The 27,092-nt window shown below is 40.2% G+C and overlaps 1 protein-coding gene across 14 annotated transcripts in view; it reads left to right on the top strand.

The window, feature by feature from the left end:
- Positions 1–1,508: 1,508 nt before the first annotated feature.
- MAP4 (microtubule associated protein 4) overlaps positions 1,509–27,092 on the top strand; it is a 101,348-nt gene continuing 75,764 nt past the window's right edge. For 10 of the 14 annotated variants that reach the window (XM_027523318.1, XM_027523317.1, XM_027523315.1 and 7 more), the window contains exons 1-2: positions 8,387–8,622; positions 25,574–25,642. In XM_027523318.1, coding sequence (XP_027379119.1) covers positions 8,400–8,622; positions 25,574–25,642 — 292 coding nt within the window. In that variant the 5' untranslated portion in view covers positions 8,387–8,399. Of the gene's footprint in view, positions 1,596–8,380; positions 8,623–25,573; positions 25,643–27,092 lie in introns of those variants that run through there. The other 4 variants (XM_027523310.1, XM_027523323.1, XM_027523322.1 and 1 more) reach the window with 4 other exon arrangements.

Here is a 27,092-nt window from a genome sequence, read left to right as displayed (position 1 = left end):
AAAGCAGAGAGCTATTTTTATTGCCCTGCCTAATAATGATAAGATGACCAGCCTGGAGAGCTGGCTTGTCTGGTTACTCCCTGTTAGCTTTCTTTTCATGATGACTGTGTCACAGGCCATGTTTGGAAAGTAGAAGAAATGAGGTGAATATTCTTCATTAGTGATGACCCTTCCACCTTGAATCTGTTCATTCTTTTTCCGGTTCTGAGTTTTGTAGCTTCGGCACCTCTAATTAATCGTAAAATAGGCGTGTTTTTCATTGTCTTGCATTTACCATTTTAGAGCTATATGTTTAGTTAACCCGTGTTCTGTCGTCTTTTGTTGTTTTGGCCCATCTTCCGTGTAAAGTAAAGCACTAAGAGAAGATGTGCACGTTACTTAAACGGGGTCTTTCCCCTTCAGGACCTCGTAGTTTACAGGAGCTCCTGGTGTATACAGCTCACTCTAGTATAGATTAGACTGTACTGTCTGTTACAAGTACAGACGATGTATTAGTTCTGAATAGTACTGGAGAACAGATTCTAAAATGAAATCAGAGAAAAGGTGATAGATAGGATGTGGACCTCAATTGTAAGACGAACAAAGAGGAAGTAAGACAATTGGAAGTGTGGAGAGCAATATGAGCCAGGGTATGCACTGATAGCATCAGTGGTCTGCTTGTAAAATGGCTGAAATATATGTAGAGACCCAAGTGGAAAACTGCTGATGGTTGTAGTAGGTGGTAGAACTGGGTCCCCTCAGATTGTGTGGCCTTGATATCATGCTAAGAAGTTTGGTTTTATTTTTAAATAAGTGTTGGAGTCCTCTTCAGTCAACCAGTATATTTTCCTGATATTCAGGTCTTTTGCCAACTGCCTTCATCCTTTAAGAAGGAAAAGTAGGGCAAAAAAATTAATTTTGAAGTGTCGTGATATCACTGTAAAATTTCCAGATTTTGCCAGTTTTGTCACATGCTGCGTCTGTGTCTGGTATTCTCAGGATCGCCTCTTAGCCTGATCCTTAACCCCAGTTTCATTTACAAGGGATTTGTTTTCTCTGGTTCTTTGTCATCTGTTAAAGTGAGGAACTTGAATCCTAGGTTAGTTGAACTGTTTTTTTTTTTCCAACTAGTTGTTTTTTAAAAAAGCCTTGAGAGATCTTAAATGTTTAGAGATAGTTTTTGGATAAGTATAAGCAGACTCTGGATGTTTTTGTGCTGCTAGGCTGAGGTTAAGTTAATTGGGACGAATAGTAAAGGTTTAAAAAATGCTTTCTCTTTTTCAAAATTTGGGGGCATTAGGTATTGAGAATCATGTTAAGGTTCACCCTTCTTTTAGAAAAATTGAGAGAAACATTTGCTCTTGAGGATGGTTACAACAGAAATGGTAAGTGCTGTGTCATTGTCCTCTCTTGTTTTGGCGCACATAACTAGTCTTCAGCAGGCATCATGCTGTCTGTATCACGTGGCTAACAGTGGGAGGTATCTGGTGTAGATTCTTCTTGGGGAAATAGATTTAAATTTACTTGGATAGAAATGTAAAGCACCTGCTGGTGCTTGTTTAGAGACCCAAAATGCATTCAATCAGGACGGAATATAAGCTGCCTGGATAGTTCCTGTAAGTAAGCAAGCGAGGCTCTCTTACCTTCAGCCTCATGCTGCGAGGTCTTAGTTATGTGAATATGTGTGTGCATGTGTGTGCAGGGGTTTTATATTTACAGGACAAGGCTCCCCAGAATAGCAGTGCAAAAAGGAATTCTTTGCTGTGGGGACTGCATGGAAGTAATATGAATCAGTGTGTTCTTTCATACAGGAATGTCACTGGGTGATGCCCTCAGCTATTCTAGTAATCAAGGACGCTCTCCTGTTGCTAATCCTATGATGAACAGGACAAATGGTGGTGATGAACAGAACCTCGCCAAGCCTGGAAATTCCATCAGTTCGTCATAGTACAGCTGTTGTCCTTAGTGCGTAGGGAGGCACCTGGGGGTGGAAAATTAATATATTCCACAGCGGGGGTTGGAGTTTATTGCTCAGGACAGTTAAGATGTTGCTGAGCTGTCTGTTGCCATTTCCAGCCTGGTTCTGGGGAGGAGCAGGAGAAATTCGCTTTAGCCTCAGCGGTCATACGTGCCTGCAAGCTGTGTAAAGACCTCTTTTGTCGTTGTTGTTCAGTCACTCAGTCGTGTCCGACTGTTTGTGACCCCATGGACTGCAGCATGCCAGGCTTCCGTGTCCTCCACTGTCTCTTGGAGTCTGCTCAAACCCGTGTCCATAAAGAGTTGGTTTTACTTCAAAAGAAATAGTTTTGATTAAAAGTATAAATCAGAGTTTTCAAGTTAAATAAGTTAAAAACAGAGCACAGCCACCAGACAGGGTTCAGCTTGATGTGTAATAGACCTCTGAAAGAAATTCACTGAAACAAATCTGAGGAATCAAGTCCCCATTTAGTAACTGAAAGCTTGCTGCTGCTCAGTCGCTTTAGTCATGTCCGACTCTGACCCCATAGACGGCAGCCCACCAGGCTCCCCCGTCCCTGGGATTCTCCAGGCAAGAACACTGGAGTGGGTTGACATTTCCTTCTCCAATGCATGAAGTGAAAAGTGAAAGTGAAGTCGCTCAGTCGTGTCCGACTCTTAGCGACCCCATGGACTGCAGTCTACCAGCCTCCTCTGTCCATGGGATTTTCCAGGCAAGAGTACTGCAGTGGGGTGCCGTTGCCTTCTCCGGAAAGCTTGCTAGGCAAACCAAAAAAATTTCATGTTGAATATGAAATCTTAATGATTCAGACTATACCTTTCACCTTGTCAGATTATAAATGATCCCTGGGACTTTCTGGGATGCTGGGTTTCTTCCAAGCCTGAGGAACAAGCCCTGCATTTTGGCCACAGCACTCTCTTGGGATGGCAGCTTAGTGCTGGCTTCAGAATTCTCTGTCATGCAAAAAAAAAAAAAGGGAAGAAGAAAATATTAGCCCACATATCTTTACAGTTCCATTTCTTGTCCACAACTCACCCCTCCACTCCCACCGCCTACTAAACAGGACAGAATATCAATCATGGAGACAATTTAAGTGAGTATTATGAACAGTCTCCTATGGGGAAGAGTTATTATTAAATGTTTCTTTATTAAATTGGTTATTTGAAACTCAGTGCATTTCCCTTAGATAAACAGTATTATAAGTGATGATTAATTTTGGTTCTAAACTAATCCAAATTACTGAGAAGAAAGCATCTTCCTTTTTTCTAAAACTGACCGACAGAAGGAGTATTTCAAAAGGTCTCTGAGCTTGCCTTTGGCGTTCCTCTCTTCCTTTTACCTCCCAGGGCCTCTGGGCCCATCTGTATACCTTCTCCCTACTTGGTCACCTTATCCAATCTGCTTTATTCCCTGAAGTATTCCATGTCGCTACATTATATTTCTTCCTTTTTACCCTAAAACCAGAAACTCAGACACTTTCATTGAAATTTATCTCAGGGATTGAGAGGGAACCTAACTTGATCACTAAATTCACACAAAGCGGAATGATGGCCCTTCAAAGGGTGTACGTCCCCTTATGCTCCTTTAAATTGTGAAATAGGGTTCTGTACTTCTAAAAAGAGAATGCTAGCTGCTGCAAGTGAATCTTAGTAGAAGTTTGGCTAATGTGACCAAGTGAAATGAAAATGCAGTGGTTATGAGAAGTGTCTGAGTATGTTGGTGGGAATTAGGCTTCTGTTCTTCCTTTTCATGAGTTTTCTTCCTCTAGTTTCAAAGTTTAGCACCTTTTAGGGGCTGGGATGGGGAGAAAAGTAGGGGAGGACAGAGGCAGCAACAGGCCATTTGCAAACTAGAATGCTAATTTCTCAGCAGACAACCAGACAGAAAGTACACAGATCTTAACTGAGTGACTATAGGTAAGACTAACCTAAATCTCTGGGAGCTTGAAAAGTTATCCATACTTCTGTGCATTTAAATTATATATGAACACTATTTAATCTGTATAGACCTAGAAAATATTGAGTCCGGTAATTAATTCCAGAGTTTGTGATCTGAAGTAAACCATACAGAAGAGAAGGTGCTTGTGACTTCATCATATATTCTTATTTACTCTTTATGAGCACATAGCTATTAATAGTAAGGCTAGTCAAGAGACAAAAATTGTCTTCTGTGCTTCATCATCATGTCCTGTCGTTTCCTCTTGCTTTGGTTTACCTAGGTATTTTTAAAATCCTCACTAGATAATTTCATGTCAGGCATGTAATCAGAATGAAGATCAGATGTCCGGAGTGCTGTGTTTGAAAACGGTGTGCTTTGGTGCCTGGTTAAATAATATGGGGCTTATTTTCTGGCAGAGTGGTGTCACATCTCCTTTGATGTTAGCCAGAACTGGGTGGAGTTTCTTAAGCTGCAGTGGGATTTGCTCAAGCAGGGCTCTGTGCACTGGGGAGTTGGTTTCTAGTCTTTCTCTTTGCCAAAAGGCTTTTGCCTTTTTAAATAAACCTGAACCCAGTTATAATTGAGAGTACTTGATGTATAAAATAATAGTCACACGGAGTGATGAAAGTGAATTATAAGTGATGAAAGTGAATTATAAGTAGTTTATCGAATAGTCAACCTCAGGAATTGTTTCACACACCACTCTCATTTTACAGCCTAAGGAACTCAACCCCGGAAGGTGACCCACTCAAAGCCAAACTGAGAATCAGACTGAACTAGTGAAGCACGGAAATGTCTTCACATTTCCATAAGAAAAAAAACCAGCTTTTTTTTAATCTCCTGTTAGCAAAGTCATTCAAAGTTAACAGTATAAGCAACTATATTCAGTATTTTGAAATAACCTATAAAGGAAAATAATCTGAAAAAGAATATATGTGTGTGTGTTTATATATATAAAACTGAATCACTTTGCTGTACACTTGGAACATTGTAAATCTACTATCAGATCAGATCAGATCAGATCAGTCGTTCAGTCGTGTCCAACTCTTTGTGACCCCATGAATCGCAGCACTCCAGGCCTCCCTGTCCGTCACCATCTCCCGAAGTTCACTCAGACTCATGTCCATTGAGTTGGTGATGCCATCCAGCCATCTCACCCTCTGTCATCCCCTTCTCCTCCTGCCCCCAATCCCTCCCAGCATCAGAGTCTTTTCCAATGAGTCAACTCTTCGCATGAGGTGGCCAAAGTACTGGAGTTTCAGCTTTAGCATCATTCCTTCCAAAGAAATCCCAGGGCTGATCTCCTTCAGAATGGACTGGTTGGATGTCCTTGCAGTCCAAGGGACTCTCAAGAGTCTTCTCCAACACCACAGTTCAAAAGCATCAATTCTTCGGCGCTCAGCTTTCTTCACAGTCCAACTCTCGCATCCATACATGACCACTGGAAAAACCATAGCCTTGACTAGACGGACCTTTGTTGGCAAAGTAAGGTCTCTGCTTTTGAATATGCTATCTAGGTTGGTCATAACTTTCCTTCCAAGGAGTAAGCGTCTTTTAATTTCATGGCTGCAGTCACCATCTGCAGTGATTTTGGAGCCCCAAAAAATAAAGTCTGACACTGTTTCCCCATCTATTTCCCGTGAAGGGATGGGACCAGATGCCATGATCTTCGTTTTCTGAATGTTGAGCTCTAAGCCAACTTTTTCACTCTCCTCTTTGACTCTCATCAATTTTAAAAGTCCAAACTCAGATAAGTTTCTCTATTATCCATACAGATAGAAGAAGAAAAGCATAAATAGCCAATGTGAGATAATTTTTTTAAATGTAGATACTTCTCATTCCCAAGAATATGTCTTTGGATTTTCTTGAGTATCCATATTAGAGAAGGACACTGTGAGTAAATATTAAGTGACCTTAGATGTTTCTGTATGTGTTGGATGACATTCATTCATGAGCTTCTTAAGATCAATTTTGGAGCACTTGCAGAACTAGCTTAACAGATTTGTAGAACACCTAAGGAATTTATTATACTTGTTTTAGAGTAGAATAATTATAACTGAATAATTTTCTCTTTATTAAAAACTGGGCCTTTTGGGCTAAAAGCCAGTATTTTCACTTCTACTGGCTAGTATTGCCTTTACAGAGTCATTTCCCGTAAGTATATTGTGTGTGTGTTTAAATCATACTTCTATTTATATGTGATGACATGAAAAGGATAGCTAAACTGTGTTGAAAGGCAGATGCTGGGTGGTTGGCTGCACGACCCTCCCACTTTCCAGCGGTCAGATTTTCTATCAATTTTACCCTCTTAAGCTGAATGTAAGCTGCTATTCATATTCCGTAAACCACACATCAGCCTAGAAAATGGTTTGGGAGGTTGCAAGGCAGGGAGGAGAGTAAGATTACAGTGAATAAAAAGCTGCCGTTTGAGAATCTGCACTCAGATATATGAGGTTTAAAAGGTTTTGCTGTTTTTGTGTTTTCACCAGTGTCCTAAATCAGGGAAAGTTTGAGTAGATTGCATGAAGTATTATAGAAAAATAGATCTGTTGGGCTCTTACTGTATATTTTTAAAGATGGTACAGGTGTTCTTACAAGGTCTCTTTGACTAAGAAACTGTTTAATTATAGACATCCCTTATTGTTTTTTGCTCTGTTTAACAGCTTTCAAAGGCTAACTGTAATGATAGTTACCATAAATAGAAAAGAGAAAGGCGGTTCCTTTTTATGGAACCTTTGACATTCATCAGGCCTTTACAAAATTCCTTTTTCTTTGTGGCTGTGCTGTGCGGCATGGAGAGTCTTAGTTCCCTCACCAGGGGTTTAACCCACCCCTGGCAGTGAAAGTGAAAGTCCTCTGGACTGCCAGGGACTTCCCATATACTTTTTTTTTTACACCAGTGTGTTTGTGTACATTTATGTATATAAGATTTTTGTTTAACTTTAAAAAAAAATGCTTTTATTTATCTATTTATTTATGGCTGTGCTGAGTCTTTGTTGCTGCGAGTATTTTTCTTTAGTTGCGGCAAGCAGGAGAAGGGGCTCCTCACTGTGGTTGCCTCTCTCGTTGCGGAGCACGGGCTCTAGGCTGGGCGGGTTTCAGTAGTAGGGCTCGGTAGTTGTGACTCCTGGGCTCCATCAACAGTTGTGGCCCACAGGCCTAGTTGCTTCACAGCCTGTGGGATCTTCCCAGATCAGGGGTTGAACCTATGTCTCCTGCACCTGCAGGCAGATTCTTCACTACTGAGCCACCAGGGAAACCCTCCCATATACTTTTTAGTTTTAGGTTATGTTTAAAAATTGAAAGCTTGGTTGGTGTTCTGTAAAGATAGTAACGTACATGACCACAGAGGGAGACTGCCTTCTCTAGCTAATTCAGGGAACATGCCTGCCTTGTTCATGCCAGCAGGGCCAAGTGTAGCTTGGTTGACCAAGTCCTTTAGAAGTGATTCATGAAGCAGTATTTTTTTTTTTTTCTTTTTTTTTAAAAATTTAATTTAATTTTTAAACTTTACATAATTGTATTAGTTTTGCCAAATATCAAAATGAATCTATCACAGGTATACATGTGCTCCCCATCCTGAACCCTCCTCCCTCCTCCCTCCCCATACCATCCCTCTGGGTCGTCCCAGTGCACTAGCCCCAAGCATCCAGTATCGTGCATTGAACCTGGACTGGCATCTCGTTTCATACATGATATTTTACATGTTTCAATGCCATTGGAAGATTTGGGAGAATGGCATTGAAACATGAAGCAGTATTTATCCTTACAAGATAAGGCCCAGGTTCCTAGTCTCTGGTAAGGAAAAGTGATTTCACTTGCCTGATAGTACTTAACCTTTTTTTAAAATAAAATGGGAATGTAACCTAATCTGACCTTGTTTTGTATGTATTTTTACCCTGGTGGCTCAGTTGGTAAAGAATCCGCCTGCAGTGCAGGAGACCTGGTTTTGATCCTGGGTTAGGAAGACCCCCTGGAGATGGGAATGGCTACCCCAGTATCCTGGCCTCAAGAATTCCATGGACTGTATGTATAGTCCATGGGGTCGCAAAGAGCAGGACACGACTGAGCCACTTTCACTTTCATTTTAAGAATTACTCTGCACATGATTTGGAAATTAAGATAAATGGAATAGTTAAAAGGGTTTTGAAGACTTGAAATCAAAAGACCTGATTTGAATTCTTATGGCTAATAAACTTGGATAAATAGAGGGGTCTTTTTTGCCCTTCACTTTTATTTTTGTTGAAAAGGACAGAGTGACACTTGCTCTGTTTACCTCCCAGGATGTGAGGAAAAGAGTTTACTTTGGGTAAGACAGTCTGTTACTGGGCTTTGATTTTCCATTCTATAAAATGGGAGAGTCTCTTTTAGCTTGAAAACTTTGCATTTTAATTCCATGTTTGTTTAAAACAATGACGAGAGTTTCTAGGAATGCTTTCTCTTTGGCGCTGCTCATCACGTGAAACCTTTTTCCCCATTCACCAGGCAGTTGCAGTGGTGCAGAATGGCTGACCTCAGTCTTGCAGATGCGTTAACAGAGCCGTCTCCAGAAATTGAGGAAGAGATAAAACGGGACTTTATTGCCACATTGGAGGCAGAGGCCTTTGATGACGTTGTGGGAGAAACTGTTGGAAAAACAGACTATATTCCTCTCCTGGATGTTGATGAAAAAACCGGGAGTTCGGAGTCAAAGAAGAAACCATGCTCAGACACTAGCCAGGTTGAAGGTAAGTAATTAAACTGGACATATAGGTTCAGAAAGTAGGTTAGGGACTACACTTTGGGTCAAATCTTACAGACTTTTGAGGAGACTAAACTGAGTTTTTAAGTATAAGCACTTTCTCTTTATCTACATTTCTTAGAAACCAAGGAGGTAGGTTCATCACCTTTTACTGGAATATGTATTCTTCAGGCTGTAGATTACTCTTAACCTTCTATTAACCCTTAAGTTTCTTCTGTAATGTCTCAACTACTGTATAATCTGCTTATTAATTTGCTAAATTAAACTGCCTGCTATGCCTTTTCTTTGAAAGTAGCTTTGCAAAGTTAGATACTTTATATTTATACCAAGACTTAATTTGGATGCCACCTGTCTTTGTGAGTAATCCTAGGTCAGGATTAAAAAATGGATTAAACCCTTTAAAAGAGATTTGCTACCTTTATATATTGCTGGATCAAATTTGCTAACATTTGATTGAGGATTTTTGTATTTATGTGCATGTGGGATATTGGTCTGTTTTCTTGTAAGGCCTTTGTCTGATTTTGAAATTGAGGTCATGTTGACATCATAAAGTGAGTTGGGAAGTGTTCCCTCCTAATTCGGTTTTCTAGAACGGTTTGTGTTGAATTGATTTTTTCTTTAACGTTTGACAGGTTTTGTCAGTGAAGCCATCTGGACCTGGAGTTTTCTTTGTCAACTTTTTGACTAAGAATTCAGTTCCTTTAAGAAATAGAGAGCAGTACATGTTTTCTCTTCTCAAGTGAGCTTTGGTGGTTTGTATCTTTCAAGAAATTGGTCTGTTTCCTCTAAGTCATTGAATTAATGGAGATAAAATTGTAGTATTACCATATTCTTCTAATGTCGAGGATCTCTTGTCATGTCCTCTCTTTCATTATGAAAATTTGTTTCCTCTTTTCCCTTGAGGAGTCTAGATACTAGTTTATTAGTTATTTTTTATTTTTAAAGATCCAGCTTTTGGCTTCATTGGTGTTTTGTTTTTTTTTTTCAGGTATGCAACATAATGTGTCAATATTTGTATGTATTGTGAAATGATCACCATAAGTCTAGTTAACATCCATTACCACATATAGTTATACCTTCTCTTCCCCATGTGATGAGAATTTCTAAGGTCTGTTCTCTCAGCAACTTTCAAATATAGTACAGTGTTATTATTAGCTATAAAAACTATGCTGTACGTTGTATCCTCGGGATTTATTTATTTTACTAGAAGTTTATACCTTTTGAATTCCTTTCACCCATTTCCCACCCACTCCCCACCTCTGGCAACCACATAAAATAGGCTTTTAATGTTATATATTTCTCTCTAATCCTAGTTGTAGATGTGTCCCATAGATTTTGATATGTTTTTTATTTTCATTCAGTTCAAACATTTTCTATTTTGCCTTATGAATTCCTCTTCAGTCTATCAGTTATTTAGAAGTATGTTAATTTCTCAATATTTAGGGTTTTTTTTTTTTTTAATGTCAGTGAAGTACAGTTGGTTGATAGTGTTATTCAGGTTTTTCATATCCTTGCCTACTCTATATTTACTTGTTCTCATGACTTGAGAAAGATACTGAAGTTTTGATGTAGTTTTGTGGGTTCTTCTCCCTGCAGTTCTGTCAGTTTCTGTTGCATGTTGTTTGAAGACCTGTCGTCATGTGCGTATGTATTTACACTGTTAAGTCTCCTTGATGCACTGACCTCTTACTGTCTCTCTTTGTTCCTGGTAATTTTCTTTTCTCTGCATTTTAATTTTCATCTTGCATTAATGTAACCACTCTAGTTTCCTTAGGTAGTGTTTGCTTGGTATGTCTAACTGCTTCCTTTCACTTTCAACAGGTTTCTTTTTTAATATTTACTAATAATGGGTTGCTTAGAATATAGATGGTTCTTGCTTTTTTAATCTAACCTGAAGAACTCTTATCTTTTAGTTGATGTGTTAGACTATTTATTGAAATACCTGATGTGATTATTAATACGGTTGGATTTAATCTGTCAGTTTGTTGTTTTCTGTTTCTTCCATCTGTTCTTCAGTCTGATTTTCTTTTCTGTCTGCTTTTGGATGAATTGAATGTTTTTATGATACTGTTTTAATTCCAGTATTGTCTGGAGAATACAGAAATACACAAATCTATGTAACAGTAAATTATCTCACCTTTTTTAATTTTGAAAAACAAACCTTAAGTTTTGGAAGGTTATTTTTTGCTAGGTGTCGTATTCTGTGTTACTCTTTTCTTTCAGTAACTTAAAGGAAAATTAGTCTTCCTACTTGTAGTTTCCGATAAGAAGTCTGTTAGAATTTTGATAGTTATTCCTTTTATTCCCTTCCTCTGGCTGCCTTCAAGGTTTTATCTTGATCTTGGGTTTTTAGCAGCTTGAATATGTTGTGTTTAGGTGGTAAATACCTTTAATAAATACCTTTTCAGTTCAGTTCAGTGCAGTCGCTGAGTCGTGCCCAACTGTTTGCAACCCCATGAATCACAGCTCGCCAGGCCTCCCTGTCCATCATCAACTCCCGGAGTTCACCCAAACTCACATCCATCGAGTTGGTGATGCCATCCAGCCATCTCATCCTCCGCCATCCCCTTCTCCTCCTGCCCTCAGTCCCTCCCAGCATGAGTCTTTTCCAATGAGTCAACTCTTCACATGAGGTGGCCAAAGTATTGGAGTTTCAGCTTTAGCATCATTCCTTCCAAAGAAATCCCAGGGCTGATCTCCTTCAGAATGGACTGGTTGGATCTCCTTGCAGTCCAAGGGACTCTCAAGAGTCTTCTCCAACACCACAGTTCAGAAGCATCAATTCTTCGGCGCTCAGCTTTCTTTATAGTCCAACGCTCACATCCATACATGACCACAGGAAAAACCATAGCCTTGACTAGACGGACCTTTGTTGGCAAAGTAATGTCTCTGCTTTTGAATATGCTATCTCGGTTGGTCATAACTTTCCTTCCAAGGAGTAAGCGTCTTTTAATTTCATGGCTGCAGTCACCATCTGCATTGATTTTGGAGCCCCAAAAAATAAAGTCTGACACTGTTTCCACTGTTTCCCCATCTATTTGCCATGAAGTGATGGGACCAGATGCCATGATCTTCGTTTTCTGAATGTTGAGCTTTAAGCCAACTTTTTCACTCTCCTCTTTTACTTTCATCAACAGGCTTTTTAGTTTAAAAAAGGTATTTCTTTGTCTGCACCCGGTCTTAGTTGTGGCAGGCTCTTTCAGTTGTGGCATGCGAACTCCTGGGTGTGGCCTGTGAGACCAGGGATCAGACCCTAGAGCACTGAACCTCGACGTCTTAGCACTGGACCGCAGGGGAGCCCTAGCTGAGGTTTGCCTTCCTGGCACTCGCTGAGCTTGTTCTCTGCTTTGCCTCTTTCTTTTTCTCTTCTCCTTCTGGGATTCCAGTTACTTTTTTGTTAAATTGTTGAATATTGTCCCAGGAATCTTGGATGCTTTGGTTTTTTTCCCTCCCTCTTTTTTCCCTCTTCATGTTTTATTTTGGGTATTTTCTTTGACCTGTATTCAAGTTCCCTGATGTTTTTTTGCTGGCTACATTGAGTCTAATAATGAACCCTGAGTGACATTCTTTATCTTTAATATCTTTACTGTTTTTAACTTACAGCATTTCTATGTGACCTTTAGAGCTTCCATCTCTTGCTGAAATTTTCTGTTAATGCATATTTCTATCTTTTTCACTATAGACTTCAACACATTAATCATAATTTTTAAATATCGGTCTGGTAATTTAAATATCTGGGGCATTCCTCAGTCTGATTATTTTGTCTCTTCACTGTTTTTTTCTGGTACTTTTTATGTGTGTGTTAATTTCTGAGTGACTTCTAGACCTCACATGTAAAACAGAGACTGAGATTAAAAAAGGATTTATGCCTGGAAATGAGTGTATGGTTAGGTTACTCAAGATGGCTGTTCTCTTGCTGTCTGTATGTACACACCCTATCCGACCAGGGCCTGCTTCACCTGTGCCCTACTCACATGACTGACCTTCCTACACACTTGTCCTTTCCTAGCTGGTCATGTTTTTTATCAAAGGGGCCATGAGGGCTGTGCCCCTCCACTGGTTTTCCTGGTGCCTAATGAGCCCTCCTGACATCGAGTCCTGTATAACTGATAATCACTCTTGCCACCTGGAAGCAAAGGTTACCCCCATGTCCTAAGCCTGCCTTCCAATGCACGTGGCGAGGTGTCACTCCAGGACCTTGCTTCAGCTGTGTGAGGTCCCCCATCCATTACACTGTTGATGTCTCTGTTTCTGACTGTGGGCTCTTTCTTCAGTCTTGGAACTGGGCAAGACCTTGTAGACCTGTGGGTTACAGCCCAACAATGGCATATCTCTTTTTTTACTAGGTAGTTAGTTCAAAGTGTAGAGGCTAGGGCTGAACTAGAGTTGGGCTTTGTTGTTACTGTGGTGGTCTTCATTGCACTACTGGTTTTAAATGCTTCTATTCCTGGTTCTTAGAGTAGGGGCTGAGGGGCTGAAAGGCTTGTTGTCAGTCCTTGTTCCACTTTGGCCTCTGCTGTGCACCTGTGACTCTGGAGGCCCTCTCTCCCCTCCCTTGTCAGAAGAGGGCTGGGTAGCCTGGGAGGGGCAGGAGTTTTGTTTATCTTTGTTTTTTGGTTTTGGTTTAGACTCAGTCCTGTGTGCATGTATCTCATGGTTGAGTAATATTATCTCAGTAATATTATCCCTCTTACATGGATAGGGTTTTCTAAGCATTGGTGTAGGATCCTGGGCTCAGAATTTTTCTGGCTCCTCCCTAAGGTAAGAGGGGATTTACTCCTTCCCCAGCTGCATTAGGCCTTCACCTGGCCCTGGGGTTGACAGCGTTTGATACTTCTCCCCCAGCAGCTGAAAGCTTTTGTTTGCATAGGGGAGAAGGGCTCTAGGGCACAGGGCTTCTTGTCTTTGCTTTAGTGGCAGCTTTTTCTAGTCTGCACCACAGAGGGCAGCACCCTGGTGTCCTCCTCCCCACCACCAGTCTTTGTAACCTGAGAGTGGATTTGAAGTCCTTTTGTGTCTGTGGATCCCAAGGACCTCTTACTCGCATGCTGGCCTTCACTTAGCCTTTAGCAGGGCTTCCCTGCTGGCTCAGATGATAAAGAATTCCTGCAATGCGGGAGACCTGGGTTTGATCCCTGGGGTGCGAAGATCCCTGGAAGAGGGCATGGCAGCTCACTCCAGTATTCTTGTCTGGAGAATCCCATGGACAGAGAAGTCTGGTGGGCTACAGTTCATGGGGTCTCAGAGTCGGACATGACTGAGTGACTAAGTACAGCACAGCCGTTAGCATATTTTTGGTATTTTTTCCCTCATACCACCTTGTTTATAGAAGGCTTAACTTAGGATAAATGGGAGGAAGAGGCGAGGTGGTTATTCGGAGACATCAATAAAGAAAGGAAAAGAGCTTCCTTATTTCAGTTCAGTCGCTCAGTCTGGTCCGACTCTGTGACCCCATTGACTGCAACAGGCCAGGCCTTCCTGTCCATCACCAACTCCTGGAGTTTACTCAAGCTCATGTCCTTGAGTCGATGATGCCATCCACCATCTCATCCTCTGTTGTCCTCTTCTCCTCCCACCTTCAATCTTTCCCAGCATCAGGATCTTTTCAAACAAGTCAGTTCTTTGCATCAGGTGGCCAAAGGATTGGAGTTCAGCATCAGTCCTTCCAATGAATATTCAGGAATGATTTCCTTCAGGGTGGACTGGTTGGATCTCCTTGCTGTCCAAACAACTTTCAAGAGACTTCTCCAACACCACAGTTTAAAAGCATCAATTCTTCAGCACTCATCTTTCTTTATAGTTTCTTTGTTCAAAATGCATTTCTTAGGCAAACCTTATATAGGACTCAACAATCTGTTGTGCTCGGACTTCCTCTAGTTTTGGTGAGCGGCAGCCACTCTCTAGTTGCGGTGTTTGGGCTTCTCATTTAGTTGCCTTCCCTTGTTGCAGAGCCTGGGCTCTGGGGCGTGTGGGCTTCATTCAGTATTTGTGACTGGTGGGCTCTAGATCTCAGGCTCAGTAGTTGTGGCGCACCAGCTTAGTTGCTCTGAGGCATGTGGGATCTTCCCAGATCAGGAATCGAACCCATGTCTCCTGAGTTGGCAGGCAGATTCTTTACCACTCAACCATTAGGGAAGCCCAGCAGTCTGTGTTTTAACAGTCTCTTGCAAGTGACTTGGATGCCCGTCCTTGACTGAGAAACACTGGTCTTAGAGAAAGGGCCTAAGTAAGTCCTGGGAAGGATGACAACTAGATCCTCAGAAATGGTCCTTCTTCAGCTGACTGGGGCTTTCTGTTAAGGAGCTTCACAACTAACTTCATTGGCCACCAGAGGGCGACGTTGGCACAGGTCTGACTTTTGGGAAAGGAGGAGGCCTTGCTTTGAGACCATGCTGAATCCTCGCCATTTTGCCCAACGCGGACTTAACCGTGGTTCTCTTCTTCACAGCACTCATGGCTTCTCGGCTTCTTGCAGTTTCCCACCTCTGCCAATTGATTTGCCAGCTGTGGGACTCTGAAATCTCTTGCAGGAGAAAAAAAATGTAACAGCTATCTCAGAGCATGTGATTAGTTTTAAAAAAACTTGTATTGTTTTCAGTGCTATGTGTATTTAGCTGAGAATGTTTTCATTTCCTGAAGCTGGAGTCTTGTCCTCTGGGAAATCAGAAAGAAGACAGTTTAGCATCTTTTGAATGAAGACTTACCCAGTAGTGCACAGCTTTCCCATGATTAGAACCCATGTCTTATCTACAGAGAAGTATGCAGACCTTTTTACTGCTGTAAAACCTCATTTTTTTCCTGCAGTAATGTTTTTATTCTTCTCTCTTGAGCTTAGATTTTTGAGATTATTAGTTGCTATATGGTTAGAATCTCCATCTCCCTTTTATTTTCCTCTAAACTCATTGCGTTGCTTTTTTTTTATTCTGGTAAGTGGCTTATTTCTTAGTTTTGCAATTATGATCTAGTCTGGTAATGTCATTTTAATGAGTTTTTCATAAGGCAAAAGTTAATTTCAGTGTTCTCTCAAGGTTACTTTGTAGTCTAGTGATCAGTCTACGGAAGATCTATCTTTGTATAGGTAGATCAATATCGTTGTTCAATCTATAGTTCAATAACAATGAGAATAATAATAGTTGACACTTCACAAAATGCATTTGCCACAGTGCTGCCTCCAGTGTTATGCTTTAGTCCTCTTGGTGACTGTGAATGGTAGGTATTATCCCTCTTTCAGATGAGGCTGTTTTTAAGGCTCAGGAGTTCAGTTCAGTCACTTAGTTGTGCCTGGCTCTTTGCGACCCCATGGGCTGCAGCATGCCAAGCTTCCCTGTCCATCACCAGCTCCTGGAGCTTGCTCAAACTCATGTCCATCAAATCAGTGATCCCATCCAACCATCTTACCTCTGTCGTCCCCTTCTCCTCCTGCCTTCAATTTTTCCCAGCATCAGGGTCTTTTCCAATGAGTCAATTCTTAGCATCAGGTGGCCAAAGGATTGGAGTTTCAGCTTCAGCCTCAGTCCTTCCAATGAATATCCAGGACTGACTTCTTAGTACAAGGGAATAGTATTTGGTCATTTAGTTCATAGTGATAGAACCACAACCTGAACCCAAATCTTGTTATTTAAAACTGTGTGTTCTTTCTGTGAAACCGTACTGTGTTCATGAATGCTTACTTTCTAATTTATTTAATGTCTCATAGACACTGTTTTTCAAAACTAAAGATTCACTTATTTAAGTCAAAAGAATTATCAGACCTGTAAACACTATGTTCAGGGAAATGTAAATGAGAGTCTTATTTTATTTGCATAAAGAGCATGTACTTGAGAACTCTACTACTAAGTTATATAAATTTATAAAGTCTTCTACTTTCCTAGACAACTATTTTACATCTTTTTCATTTGAGGGCTTTTAGAACAGATATCCAGTAAAGTCAATCAGAAGAGAATTGATACACTACCTATCCCCTCAGCCGGTCTCCTAACCTACATTTTCCTGTGTCTTTTACTCTGCCGTTACTCTAACTTTCAGGAGTGAACTGCTCGTGCTCTCGCTCAAGGGCACTACTGTAGCCTTTGCGTCTTCTGTCTCTTGTATCATCCATTCCTCTGGGTCATTCATCAGCATCAAATATACCCTAATTTTTTTCTTCATAAGAAAAAATATTCTGTCTCAATCCATGCCCTTCTCATTTACTTTTCTTTTATGCTGCTCCTTCTTCGAAGCAAATATATCTACTCTCTAATGTCAGTTGCTTTCCCTCTTAAACCCATTTCCATCCAACGTAACCTATACCATTTCCCTCAGCTGCTCCTTTGAAGGTATAAGCCTTTACATTGGCAAGGATGAATCTAGATGATTTTGACCTGAGCAGCCAAAAGGAGTGATTTATCATTTTGTGAGATGGGAAGGCTGTAGAAGGAGTAGATTTTGAGGGAAAGGTAAGAATTTCAGCTTATCTGATAGTAGAGAAGATATCTAGTCAAGAGCAGTAGGCAGCTAGATAAAAGAACCTGAAATTGAGAGCGTAATTCTGGGCTGGAGATACACATCTGGAGGTGATGGTAATTAAAGCTTTGGCTAAAGGTGGTGGTCTACAAAAAATCCTTTATGATCGCTGTAATTGTCCAAGAACATTTCCTGACTTACAGTCCTTGCTCGCGACTTGCCTCTTACCCACCTCTGTCTTTTCTTCTCCTTGGTAAGTGCCTTTCGTACCTGAGCCTGCCCTTTCAAGGCACTTGTAAAGTCATAATTAAGCTATTTGTTGTCTCACACTCAAGCTGCTCTAGAATAGGGATAGTATTTCGTTTATTTTTATATTCTGGAAGGATGACATATTTAGCAAAAGCAAAGAGGCACAGAATAAGTTCGTAGTACCAGCAGCTTCAGGTTGCTCAGTGATAAGAAACAAGAGGTCAAATGACAAGTGAGACAAGTGGCAGAGTGGAAGCAAGGAGACACACGTCCAGCGACATTACGCGAGTCTCGCGGTCTGTGCAGAGATAGAGGCGAGCGGCAAACTCGTCAGATGTGTGTTAGAGAGGTCACTGCTCTTGGCACATAGTAGAGATACAATCATTGCTTGGTAAGCTGCACTGAGATCATCTGGTCTGTTCCTGAACTAAAGTCATCTTATTCAGGTTTGGGTTATGTTAAGGTGCAGACTAACAGGTAACTGTAAGTCTGCAGACTAAAGTGGTAGGTCTTCACTTAGGTGTAGGTGTCTGATCCTGAACCCTCTTTATAATTTTTTGCAAAAATATTTTCTGACTTTAATTTGAAAATATACTCTATTTCTTACCTAAATTTCTTTTTGGAATAGAAAAAAACAGTACTAACAGTTATAGTTCATAGTAATGGTACCCTACCTGGTATAAAAGAAAAGCAGAGATTTCTTAAGAGGTTAATTTGCCATGTTTTATCTATAGCTGAGAAACTCTTTTAAGAGTTGCATAGGGCAGAGATACCAAAGAAATAAACTATCTGAATCCAGCTATCTTTCACGTACTTAAAAAAAATATATCCTTTCCTCAGAGATAAAACGTTTCCGTTATTCTTAGCCACAGACTCCAGGTAAGTTGGGAGGAGCATTTGTTTCTTACAGTTAAATTTCTTGCTCTGGAAATGATGCAGGCATCTTTATGTTAAGATCGCTCCGTGAAGCCACAGCAGTATCCTACCTGCCCTGTGTAGATGGCATGTCTGGTCCTGAAAACAAGGAAATAGCACACGACTCATGGGCTCTGGTCTTGATCTCATTTGAAATCTTCTGTTAATAGCTTTATTCCCTTGATTATAAAACTGAAACTTCACTGTAAAGAAAATTAGAAAATTAAAGTGTTTTAAAAGTACAGTGTCTGAAATTTTGTTTTTAGAAATTGCAGGTTTACTTAGGAGTTCCTGCTTTTGCCTTCTCCCTCCTTATTGTCCCCGGCTGCTGCCCCGTACACACACAGGCAGTCACATTTATTCCAGTCATTCATTGATTCTCTATGCGAATGTTTGTTGAGAATGCTGTGTTATTAAGGAGAAAAAATGAACCTCAAAGCTGTGACCTCAAGGAGTTTACAGTTCATTAGTGAAGGTAGTCAAGTGCCAAAAGAAAAGAGCAAATAAAGAGCTGTGTGATTTGAGAGGGGTGTGATAATGTCTGATTTCAAGACTAGAAGGAGAAGCAGCTTGTCTTTGGAAGGAAGCGCAGGTACGGGCAGAAGCATTTCTTGGCAGAGGCTTTAGGTTTCTGTGTGTGATGGTAGAGGGGCAGGAAATCTCTTCTGACACGGCTTCCTATTTTCTTTGAAAGAGGTGAGGTCATAATGCTGAGAAATGGAGGTGGAAGGGGTTACAGTTTTGAAGAGAATAGAAGTGGTTTAGAGTAGACATTTCAGAGTGTGGTATAGACAGGAATGTTCGGGCAAACATCATATGAATTTATCATCATATATCAATCTGCCTTTGCTTTGGAAACAACCCAGCTTCTTTTGGCCATCTTTTCTTACAGGGAAAACTGAGTGTAGGTATAAGGGAATCTCTGTCCTAGCATCACAATTTTTCTGTAAATTTAAAAAACTAGTCTACAGTAAAAATTTTGTTTAAAAAATTGAAATTCAAGTAAGTGAAAATCTCCCCTAACTCTGACTTATCTATTTTTTAAGAAGTAGTAGATCTTTTAGGATTATTTACTATGTAAATTACAAACAGAAATTTGTAAGTTTTAAACAAATGGGTTCAACCTCTGTTTACTTTGCCACTTGGAAATTTTTCTACTAGAATGTATAAACCATTCTTTGTAACTCTGCATTTGTCTAAAGTAGCAATCTTGAAACTTTTTAGTCACATACCCATGTGGGAATTCTCAAAAATTTTGTACTCTTTGTACATTTTTAAGTTGACATCTAAATTTTTTAAGCAGCAGTTTACATCGTTGGAAAATATGTAATTTTCAGGATGTTTCACTTTACCACATAAAATAATAGTTATATCAGTCCTTTAAATGTATTCAAATGCTTCTAAATATATAGCATTTTGATTCCTATTACCATTTACTTAAAAATGCATGAACAAGCTGTTCTTTATCATTGGAAATGTAAATCTTTCTTTTGATCCCTTGAACCCTCATTTCTATTCCATTTGTCATAGATTTTTATCCTAATGGAATATATTTTTAAACTTGAAAGGTTTTTTCTTGGGTAAATTATATTTCTATAACAAGTATGTAAACTTAAATTTTGATGTAAAAAGTTTCTGTAACCAAAGGAGCCTAAGTGTAACTTGGTCCAGAGGAGATTTATCATCACAATTACTAGTAGTACCCAGTTGTGACCTTTGTCACAATTTTTGACAAATTATTACCAATCATAAAAGTTGAATCTGATTGGATTTTTTTTTGGGGGCTGCTTGGCTTGTGGGATCTTAGTTCTCCAACCAGGGACTGAACCTGAGTCCTCTGCTGTGGAAGCTCAGAGTGTCATTCACTGGGCTGCCAGGGTGTTCCCTGGAAGTGTTTTTCTAGTGAGATTATTTGCTCTATTATTTTCCTTGATTAGATTCTAAATCTGTGAGTAACCATTTTTTGCTACTATGGAAAGGACTTAACAATATTTGTTCCTGTTGTTTTCATAGATCAAATAAGATCAGATCAGATCAGTCGCTCAGTCGTGTCCGACTCTTTGCAACCCCATGAATCCCAGCACGCCAGGCCTCCCTGTCCATCACCAACTCCCGGAGTTCACTGAGACTCACGTCCATCGAGTCAGTGATGCCATCCTCTGTCGTCCCCTTCTCCTCCTGCCCCCAATCCCTCCCAGCATCAGAGTCTTTTCCAATGAGTCAACTCTTCACATCAGGTGGCCAAAGTACTGGAGTTTCAGCTTTAGCATCATTCCTTCCAAAGAAATCCCAGGGCTGATCTCCTTCAGAATGGACTGGTTGGATCTCCTTGTAGTTCAAGGGACTCTCAAGGGACTCTCAAAGGACTCTCAAGAGTCTTCTCCAACACCATAGTTCAAAAGCATCAATTCTTCGGCACTCAGCCTTCTTCACAGTCCAAGTCTCACATCCATACATGACCACAGGAAAAACCATAGCCTTGACTAGACGAACTTTTGTTGGCAAAGTGATGTCTCTGCTTTTGAATATGCTATCTAGGTTGGTCATAACTTTCCTTCCAAGGAGTAAGTGTCTTTTAATTTCATGGCTGCAGTCACCATCTGCAGTGATTTTGGAGCCCAGAAAAATAAAGTCTGACACTGTTTCCACTGTTTCCCCATCTATTTCCCATGAAGTGGTGGGACCGGATGTCATGATCTTCGTTTTCCGAATGTTGAGCTTTAAGCCAACTTTTTCACTCTCCTCTTTCACTTTCATCAAGAGGCTTTTGAGTTCCTCTTCACTTTCTGCCATAAGGGTGGTGTCATCTGCATATCTGAGGTTATTGATATTTCTCCCGGCAATCTTGATTTCAGTTTGTGTTTCTTCCAGTCCAGCATTTCTCATGATGTGCTCTGCATAGAAGTTAAATAAACAGGGTGACAATATACAGCCAAAAAGCCCTATTCACACAGCTTCTTATGTGAGAATGGAAGCTTTATTATAGCAATATATTCAGTTCTTTGAGTTCTATGCTAAGAATTCCATAACTCAATATTATTAAAATTTATTTTTAATGACCTATCAGATGACAACCTCATTATGACCTCTTTCAATTTTGGAAAATCAAAGAATTGGAAACTCCCTAACCTGGAAAGGATTTGTTAATCATTAGATAATCACTTTGTTTAGGGGCTTGCTTTTGTTTATGGATGTATGGTATTTTCTTTCATCCTTAAGAGGAAAATAACATACTTCTCTTTAAAAGTCAGCGTTGTGTCCCTGGGTGATAATTTATTCCCTTTGAATGTGATGTCTTTGTTTTTGGTAGTGGTTTTCCTGAGTTATTTGGCCATACTGTTGTCTATTTGAGATTCCCTGTGACACATGCCTGTTTCCTACCACCTGCCTCTGGCAGGGATGTGACAGCACTGCCAGGTGCAATGTGGGGCTCCCCCCACAGCTCCTCTGGGTATCACCATTCACCCGGTGAGCAGGCTTCCTCCCGTGCCAAGGCATTCAGTGTCTTTTCCCATCTGGGGTTTGGCACAAAGCTGACTGTTGTGGGTGAGGGAGGGAGAGCGTGAGGGAAGTAGGGACTGGCGTGGCAGCTTTTCCTGAAGTCCCACGGTTTCAGCTGTCTCCAAGCCTAGAGTTACCTCCAAGGAGTGCTGTTTTCCTTCCTGTGCCTTCTTTGGGCTGGGGTTTCTTCTCAGGGTGGTCTGTTTGCTTCATTTACTTGGATATTTCTTGTAATTTCTGGTCTGCTAGGGGGTACCCTTCTTGATTTCTAGATCTTTCATTGCTTTTTTAAAAAATAAATCTTTCCTGCTACTTCTGACTGCTTGTGATAGCATATTGAAGCTGGCCTGTGTGCTTCAGTCTGCTATCTGTCCACTCTTTAAGGTGCTCAATTAAAACAGTAGTTTACATCTGTGAAGGTCTTCATTTTAATCCCCCGTCTCTGGTTCCCTGCACTTCATTCCTTAGCAAGTAGTGATGTTTGGTATATGTTTTTCCATATTTTTCCTGATTATTTATGTGTGTTTTTCATAGTGCTATTATGTCATACTTGCTTTTACTTTATTCCTTTCATTTTTAAAAGCAACATGATTATATATATTTATTTTTTTATTTTATTTTTTTTAATTTTTTTATTTATTTGGCTGCATTGGGTCTTAGTTGCAGCACGTGAGATCTTGGTTACATCGCATGGGATCTTTCATTGCAGCACACAGGCATGTGGGATCTCGTTCCCCAACCAGGGATTGAACCCTTGTCACCTGTTACAAGGCAGATTCTTAACCACTGAACCACCAAGGAAGTCCCTGATTATATTTTAATATATGTGCTTTTTTCTTTAATAGTGTTTGGCATCCTGAAATTTTCCCATATTAGCTACCTCATTTCTTTTAACAGCTGCATCTTATTTCACAGCTTAGTGAATCTCCTGGTAGGCATTTGTTACTTTTAAAACAATGCCACAGTAAGCATCCTATTTACTTTCAATTTTGTGTACATTTATATCTTTTTCATGAACTACCTGCCTAAAATGAATTGTTACACTGGTATTTCAAAATTTGGTAAACTGTTGAAAGTTTGTTTCAATTTATATTTCTCCAGTGGTGTATGAGATAACCCTTTTTCTTACACCTTTGCCATCATGGGCTGTTATCAAATTTAAAAAAGATTTCATCATGCTTATAGCCAAAAGATGATATCATTTTGTAATATGCATTTTCTTATAGCCTACATTTTATTTTCTTTTTGCAATTTGTATTTTAAACTGAGGTGGATTTTTGAAAATAAGCACTCTTTCTTGAGCTAGGAAGAATACATTTTATAAGCTTACTGTATGAGTGTGAATTTATTTGTGTGAATATGTTCTAGCCCATGTTTGTTCTCTCTCTTGATAAGTAAAACACAATATGTGAAACCCTAGCATGGTACATGATGCATGCTGGGTATTTAAGAAAAGTCTGTTGTCTTTTGTTCCTTTTATTTTCCTCCTCCTGTTCCAGTTAATTGATATTTTCTTTTCGGTCTGCCGTATTCTTTTAGGTTTTTCTCTAGTTGTTCCTCTGTTACCTGAGATAACAGAATGAATAATCTTTTCAGTGAGTTTATGTGAAAGATTTTTTTTCTGCATTGGGTTTGTGAGACCCAGAAGCTTGGACATTGTAGTTTGTTGTCTTCCAAAGTAAACTCTTGCATTTCGTATTTTAGTAGCATATGTTCTAGACTTTTACTTGTCTTATGAAAAATCTGTGAGGTTAAGAGGATTTGCAGGAACTTCTTGGGTTGGCAGGCTAACTGCAGAGCTAGGCAGGTTGCTGAATGTTAGATACAGTCAGAGCCTTTCAGAAAGGTTATATGTCCTCAAATTGATCTATATAGTAAGAGCAGTCAGTATCCCATCAGAAATTTTTTTTTTTAATAAATCAACAGCTGTTTCTCAAATTTATATGGAAAAGCATAAACACTAAAATATAACAACACAATTTTGGAAAAGACCTAATGTGGAGGACGCACATGATGTCACTTTAAGATTTTATAAAATAAAAATTATCAATTGTATTTTAATTGTATTGTGGTACTGGCAGATGGGTAAGTTTATAGATTAGTGGAACAGGAGAGTCCAGAAGCAGACCTACATGTAATATGGTCAGTTGCACCAAAGGAATCAGTGAAATTAAGGAACAATTAGATATCAGTGTACAAAAATATGAACCTAGACCCATATTCGGAGAAGGCAGTGGCACCCCACTCCAGTACTTTTGCCTAGAAAATCCCATGGACGGAGGAGCCTGGTAGGCTGAAATCCATGGGGTCGCAGAGAGTCGGACACGACTGAGCGACTTCACTTTCACTTTCCACTTTCATGCATTGGAGAAGGAAATGGCAAGCCACTCCAGTATTGTTGCCTGGAGAATCCCAGGGACGGGGAGGCCTGGTGGGCTGCCGTCTATGGGGTCGCACAGAGTCGGACACGACTGAAGCGACTTAGCAGCAGCAGCAGCAGCAGCAGCAGCAGACCCATATTATAACACCACAGAAAAAAGGGCTCAGTGTGAAACGTAAATGAAAACCATAAAACTTCTAGAGGAAAACATCGGAGAAAATCCTGTGACCTTGAGTTAGGGAGAAATTTCTTAGATACCCCACCAAAAGCATGGAAACATGAAGGAAAAATGGTAAATTAGACTTTATCAAAATGGAAATTTTTTGCTGTTCAACAGACACAGTTAAGAAAATGAAAACATGTTTTTTGGGTATATGTTTTTGGAAAATACTTTAATTGGAGAAAATGTTTGCAAAACTCACCTGATAAGGGTTTATATTCAGAAAAATAAAGAATCTTCAAAATTCAATAATAAGAAAATACACAACCCAATTAAAAAAAAATAGTCCCAAAAATCTGAACATCAAAGAAAAAAATTAGTTCAAAAAAATCAGTTCATCAAAGAAAATGAAAGACTGACAAACATGTGAAAGGAGGCTCAGTACCCTAAGTTATTAGGGAATGAGACACACGTATATGTTGTTTTTGTTTAGTCGCTAAGTCGTGTCCGACTCTTTGTTACCCTGTGTACTGTAGCCCGCCAGGCTCCTCTGTCCATGTAATTTCCCAGGCAAGAATACTGGAGGGGGATGCCATTTCCTTCTCCAGGGGATCTTCCTGACCCAGGGATCAAACCTGCGTCTTTGGTTTGTGAGGTGGATACTTTACCCTTGAGCCACCTAGGAAGCCCACATGGTCTATAAGAATAGCTTTTTTTTAAAAAAAAAGCTCACTGCTTCCAGAAGTGCTGCAGGTGACCTCCAGGTAATCATCATGTAAAGGAGCAGTGATGGGACCTTAGACTTTTTATGTGGCAGTTGTTTTATTTATTTTTGGTTGCATCGGTTCTTAGTTGCTGACCAGGGAACAAACCTGCGTCCTGTGCACTAGAATGTAGATTCTTAACCACTGGGTCACCAGGAAAGTCTGTGTCCTTGGAGTATTTGGTTTGAGTCACTGGTTCTAAACCACTGGTTCTTCATGGTAATTTAGTGAGTATAATGATAGTCTTTGACAACGTACAGGGCAGGAAGGACTTTGACTTGCTGTAAGGAAGGCTTCTCCTGTAGTTGCGGCTCCTCTTAGAGTTTGAATGCCGTAGAAATTAATGACTTAGTTCTGTTCTCTGTATTTGGATTTCCTTTCATTTGATCTTTAAATTTTGGACAGATTTTATCTGCTGTCAGCTAATGTTGTGAAGAGTGACAAAAATTCTAGTAGGTAGACAGTAGTGGCATCTGTTTTTCATTTTTCTGTCAGAGTGGCTAATTATTCTTTGTGGTCGTTGTAGGTACTCCATCTTCTCAAGCCGCAGTGCTTGCTAACGGTGACCACGGAATAGAACGGAATGATGTCACTGGTAAGTGGTTCCCAGGAGCCCTCAGATGTGTGGGTGAAACAGTCATGGCAAACACCTAACACCTGGATCAGCTCCTTTGAGGAGGATTGTTGGTGGGAGCACATGGATTGTTTGTCAGGGTACTCTTATTCTTGGCTGTTGTATTTAAATCCAGGGCATCTGCCCCATAACATTTCCAACAATGGAGAGAGTGAATTTCATTTGATATTCTGTGAATATTTTTTACAGTTGTGCCACTCAAGAGCTGGGTCAATCTTAATAATAGACTTTTGATGCAGAATGACCATCGTCAAAATGTGTAGTGTGGAGTCCTTTGGCTGCCACAACTCTTTGAGCAGGTCTGTCCCTGACTGCACTTAGTTGGCTTTCCATGGCTCACTGTTAGGAAACTTGTGAGCTAGAAATTGAAAGTTCTTTCCTTTCTCTTGGGCCCTCAGTCTGTTTTGTCTTTATTTTTTTCCCTTAACTGTTACTTTGAAATTTGTCTGTAACGCCTAGCCCATTACCAGGGCTAGCACTGAGTTACTGTGGTTCCCCCTTGTGTATTTGTAGTGAGCAAAATTTTCGAAGCAGTAGCAGGGTCCACAGGAATGTATTCTGTAAATAAATTGTTTAGGTAGCTAATATGAGAGCCATACTGAATTTTTAAAAATAGTTGCACTTAATTTGCTTAATTGAACAATCAGGCTGATGCTGTTGACCCAAATGAAAGGACTTCTGTTTAACTGGGGCATAATGGCAAGCCACTCCAGTACTCTTGCCTGGAAAATCCCATGGATGGAGGAGCCTGGTGGGCTACAGTCCATGGGGTCGCCACGAGTCGGTCGCGACTGGGCAACTTCACTTTCACTTTTCACTTTCACGCAGTGGAGAAGGAAATGGCAACCCACTCCAGTGTTCTTGCCTGGGCAATCCCAGGGCGGAGCCTGGTGGCCTGCTGTCTATGGGGTCGCACAGAGTCGGACACGACTGAAGTGACTTAGCAGCAGCAGCAGCAGCAGCAACGTTTGCTTCACATTACTGTAGGGAGGCCGGCACTAGCCGTGGCTGTGTTTCTCTTCTTGCATGCACACCTCAGCCTTTAGAAGTCCTGCCTTGAGTTATTGAAGGATTTCGGTTTCTAAGGCTTCCACAGAGCCTTCTGTTAGCAATATCAGTTATTCTAGGATTTACTCTTTATCCTGATCCTGTGACCTTTAGAAATGTTGTATACATCTTTATACCTTAGGTTTATTGATGATTAGGTTCTTTTTTTTTCCCTCCCTCCACCCAGGTTCTATTTTTATGAATGTTAGTTTGACCCAGTGACAGTAAATCCATACTAGAAATTCATTAATTAGGAACACTTTACTTTAAAAGCTGGAACCAACAAGAAGTGCAAATTTACTTATCTCTCTGTTTTGTGAACTGAAATTTTTGTGATTTTTTTTTTTTTATAATCTTAGTTCAT

The sequence above is a fragment of the Bos indicus x Bos taurus genome, chromosome 22, assembly GCF_003369695.1.
Source record: "Bos indicus x Bos taurus breed Angus x Brahman F1 hybrid chromosome 22, Bos_hybrid_MaternalHap_v2.0, whole genome shotgun sequence".
In the NCBI taxonomy this organism is placed as follows: Eukaryota; Metazoa; Chordata; class Mammalia; order Artiodactyla; family Bovidae; genus Bos; species Bos indicus x Bos taurus.
This window is presented reverse-complemented; position numbering and strand designations above follow the sequence as displayed.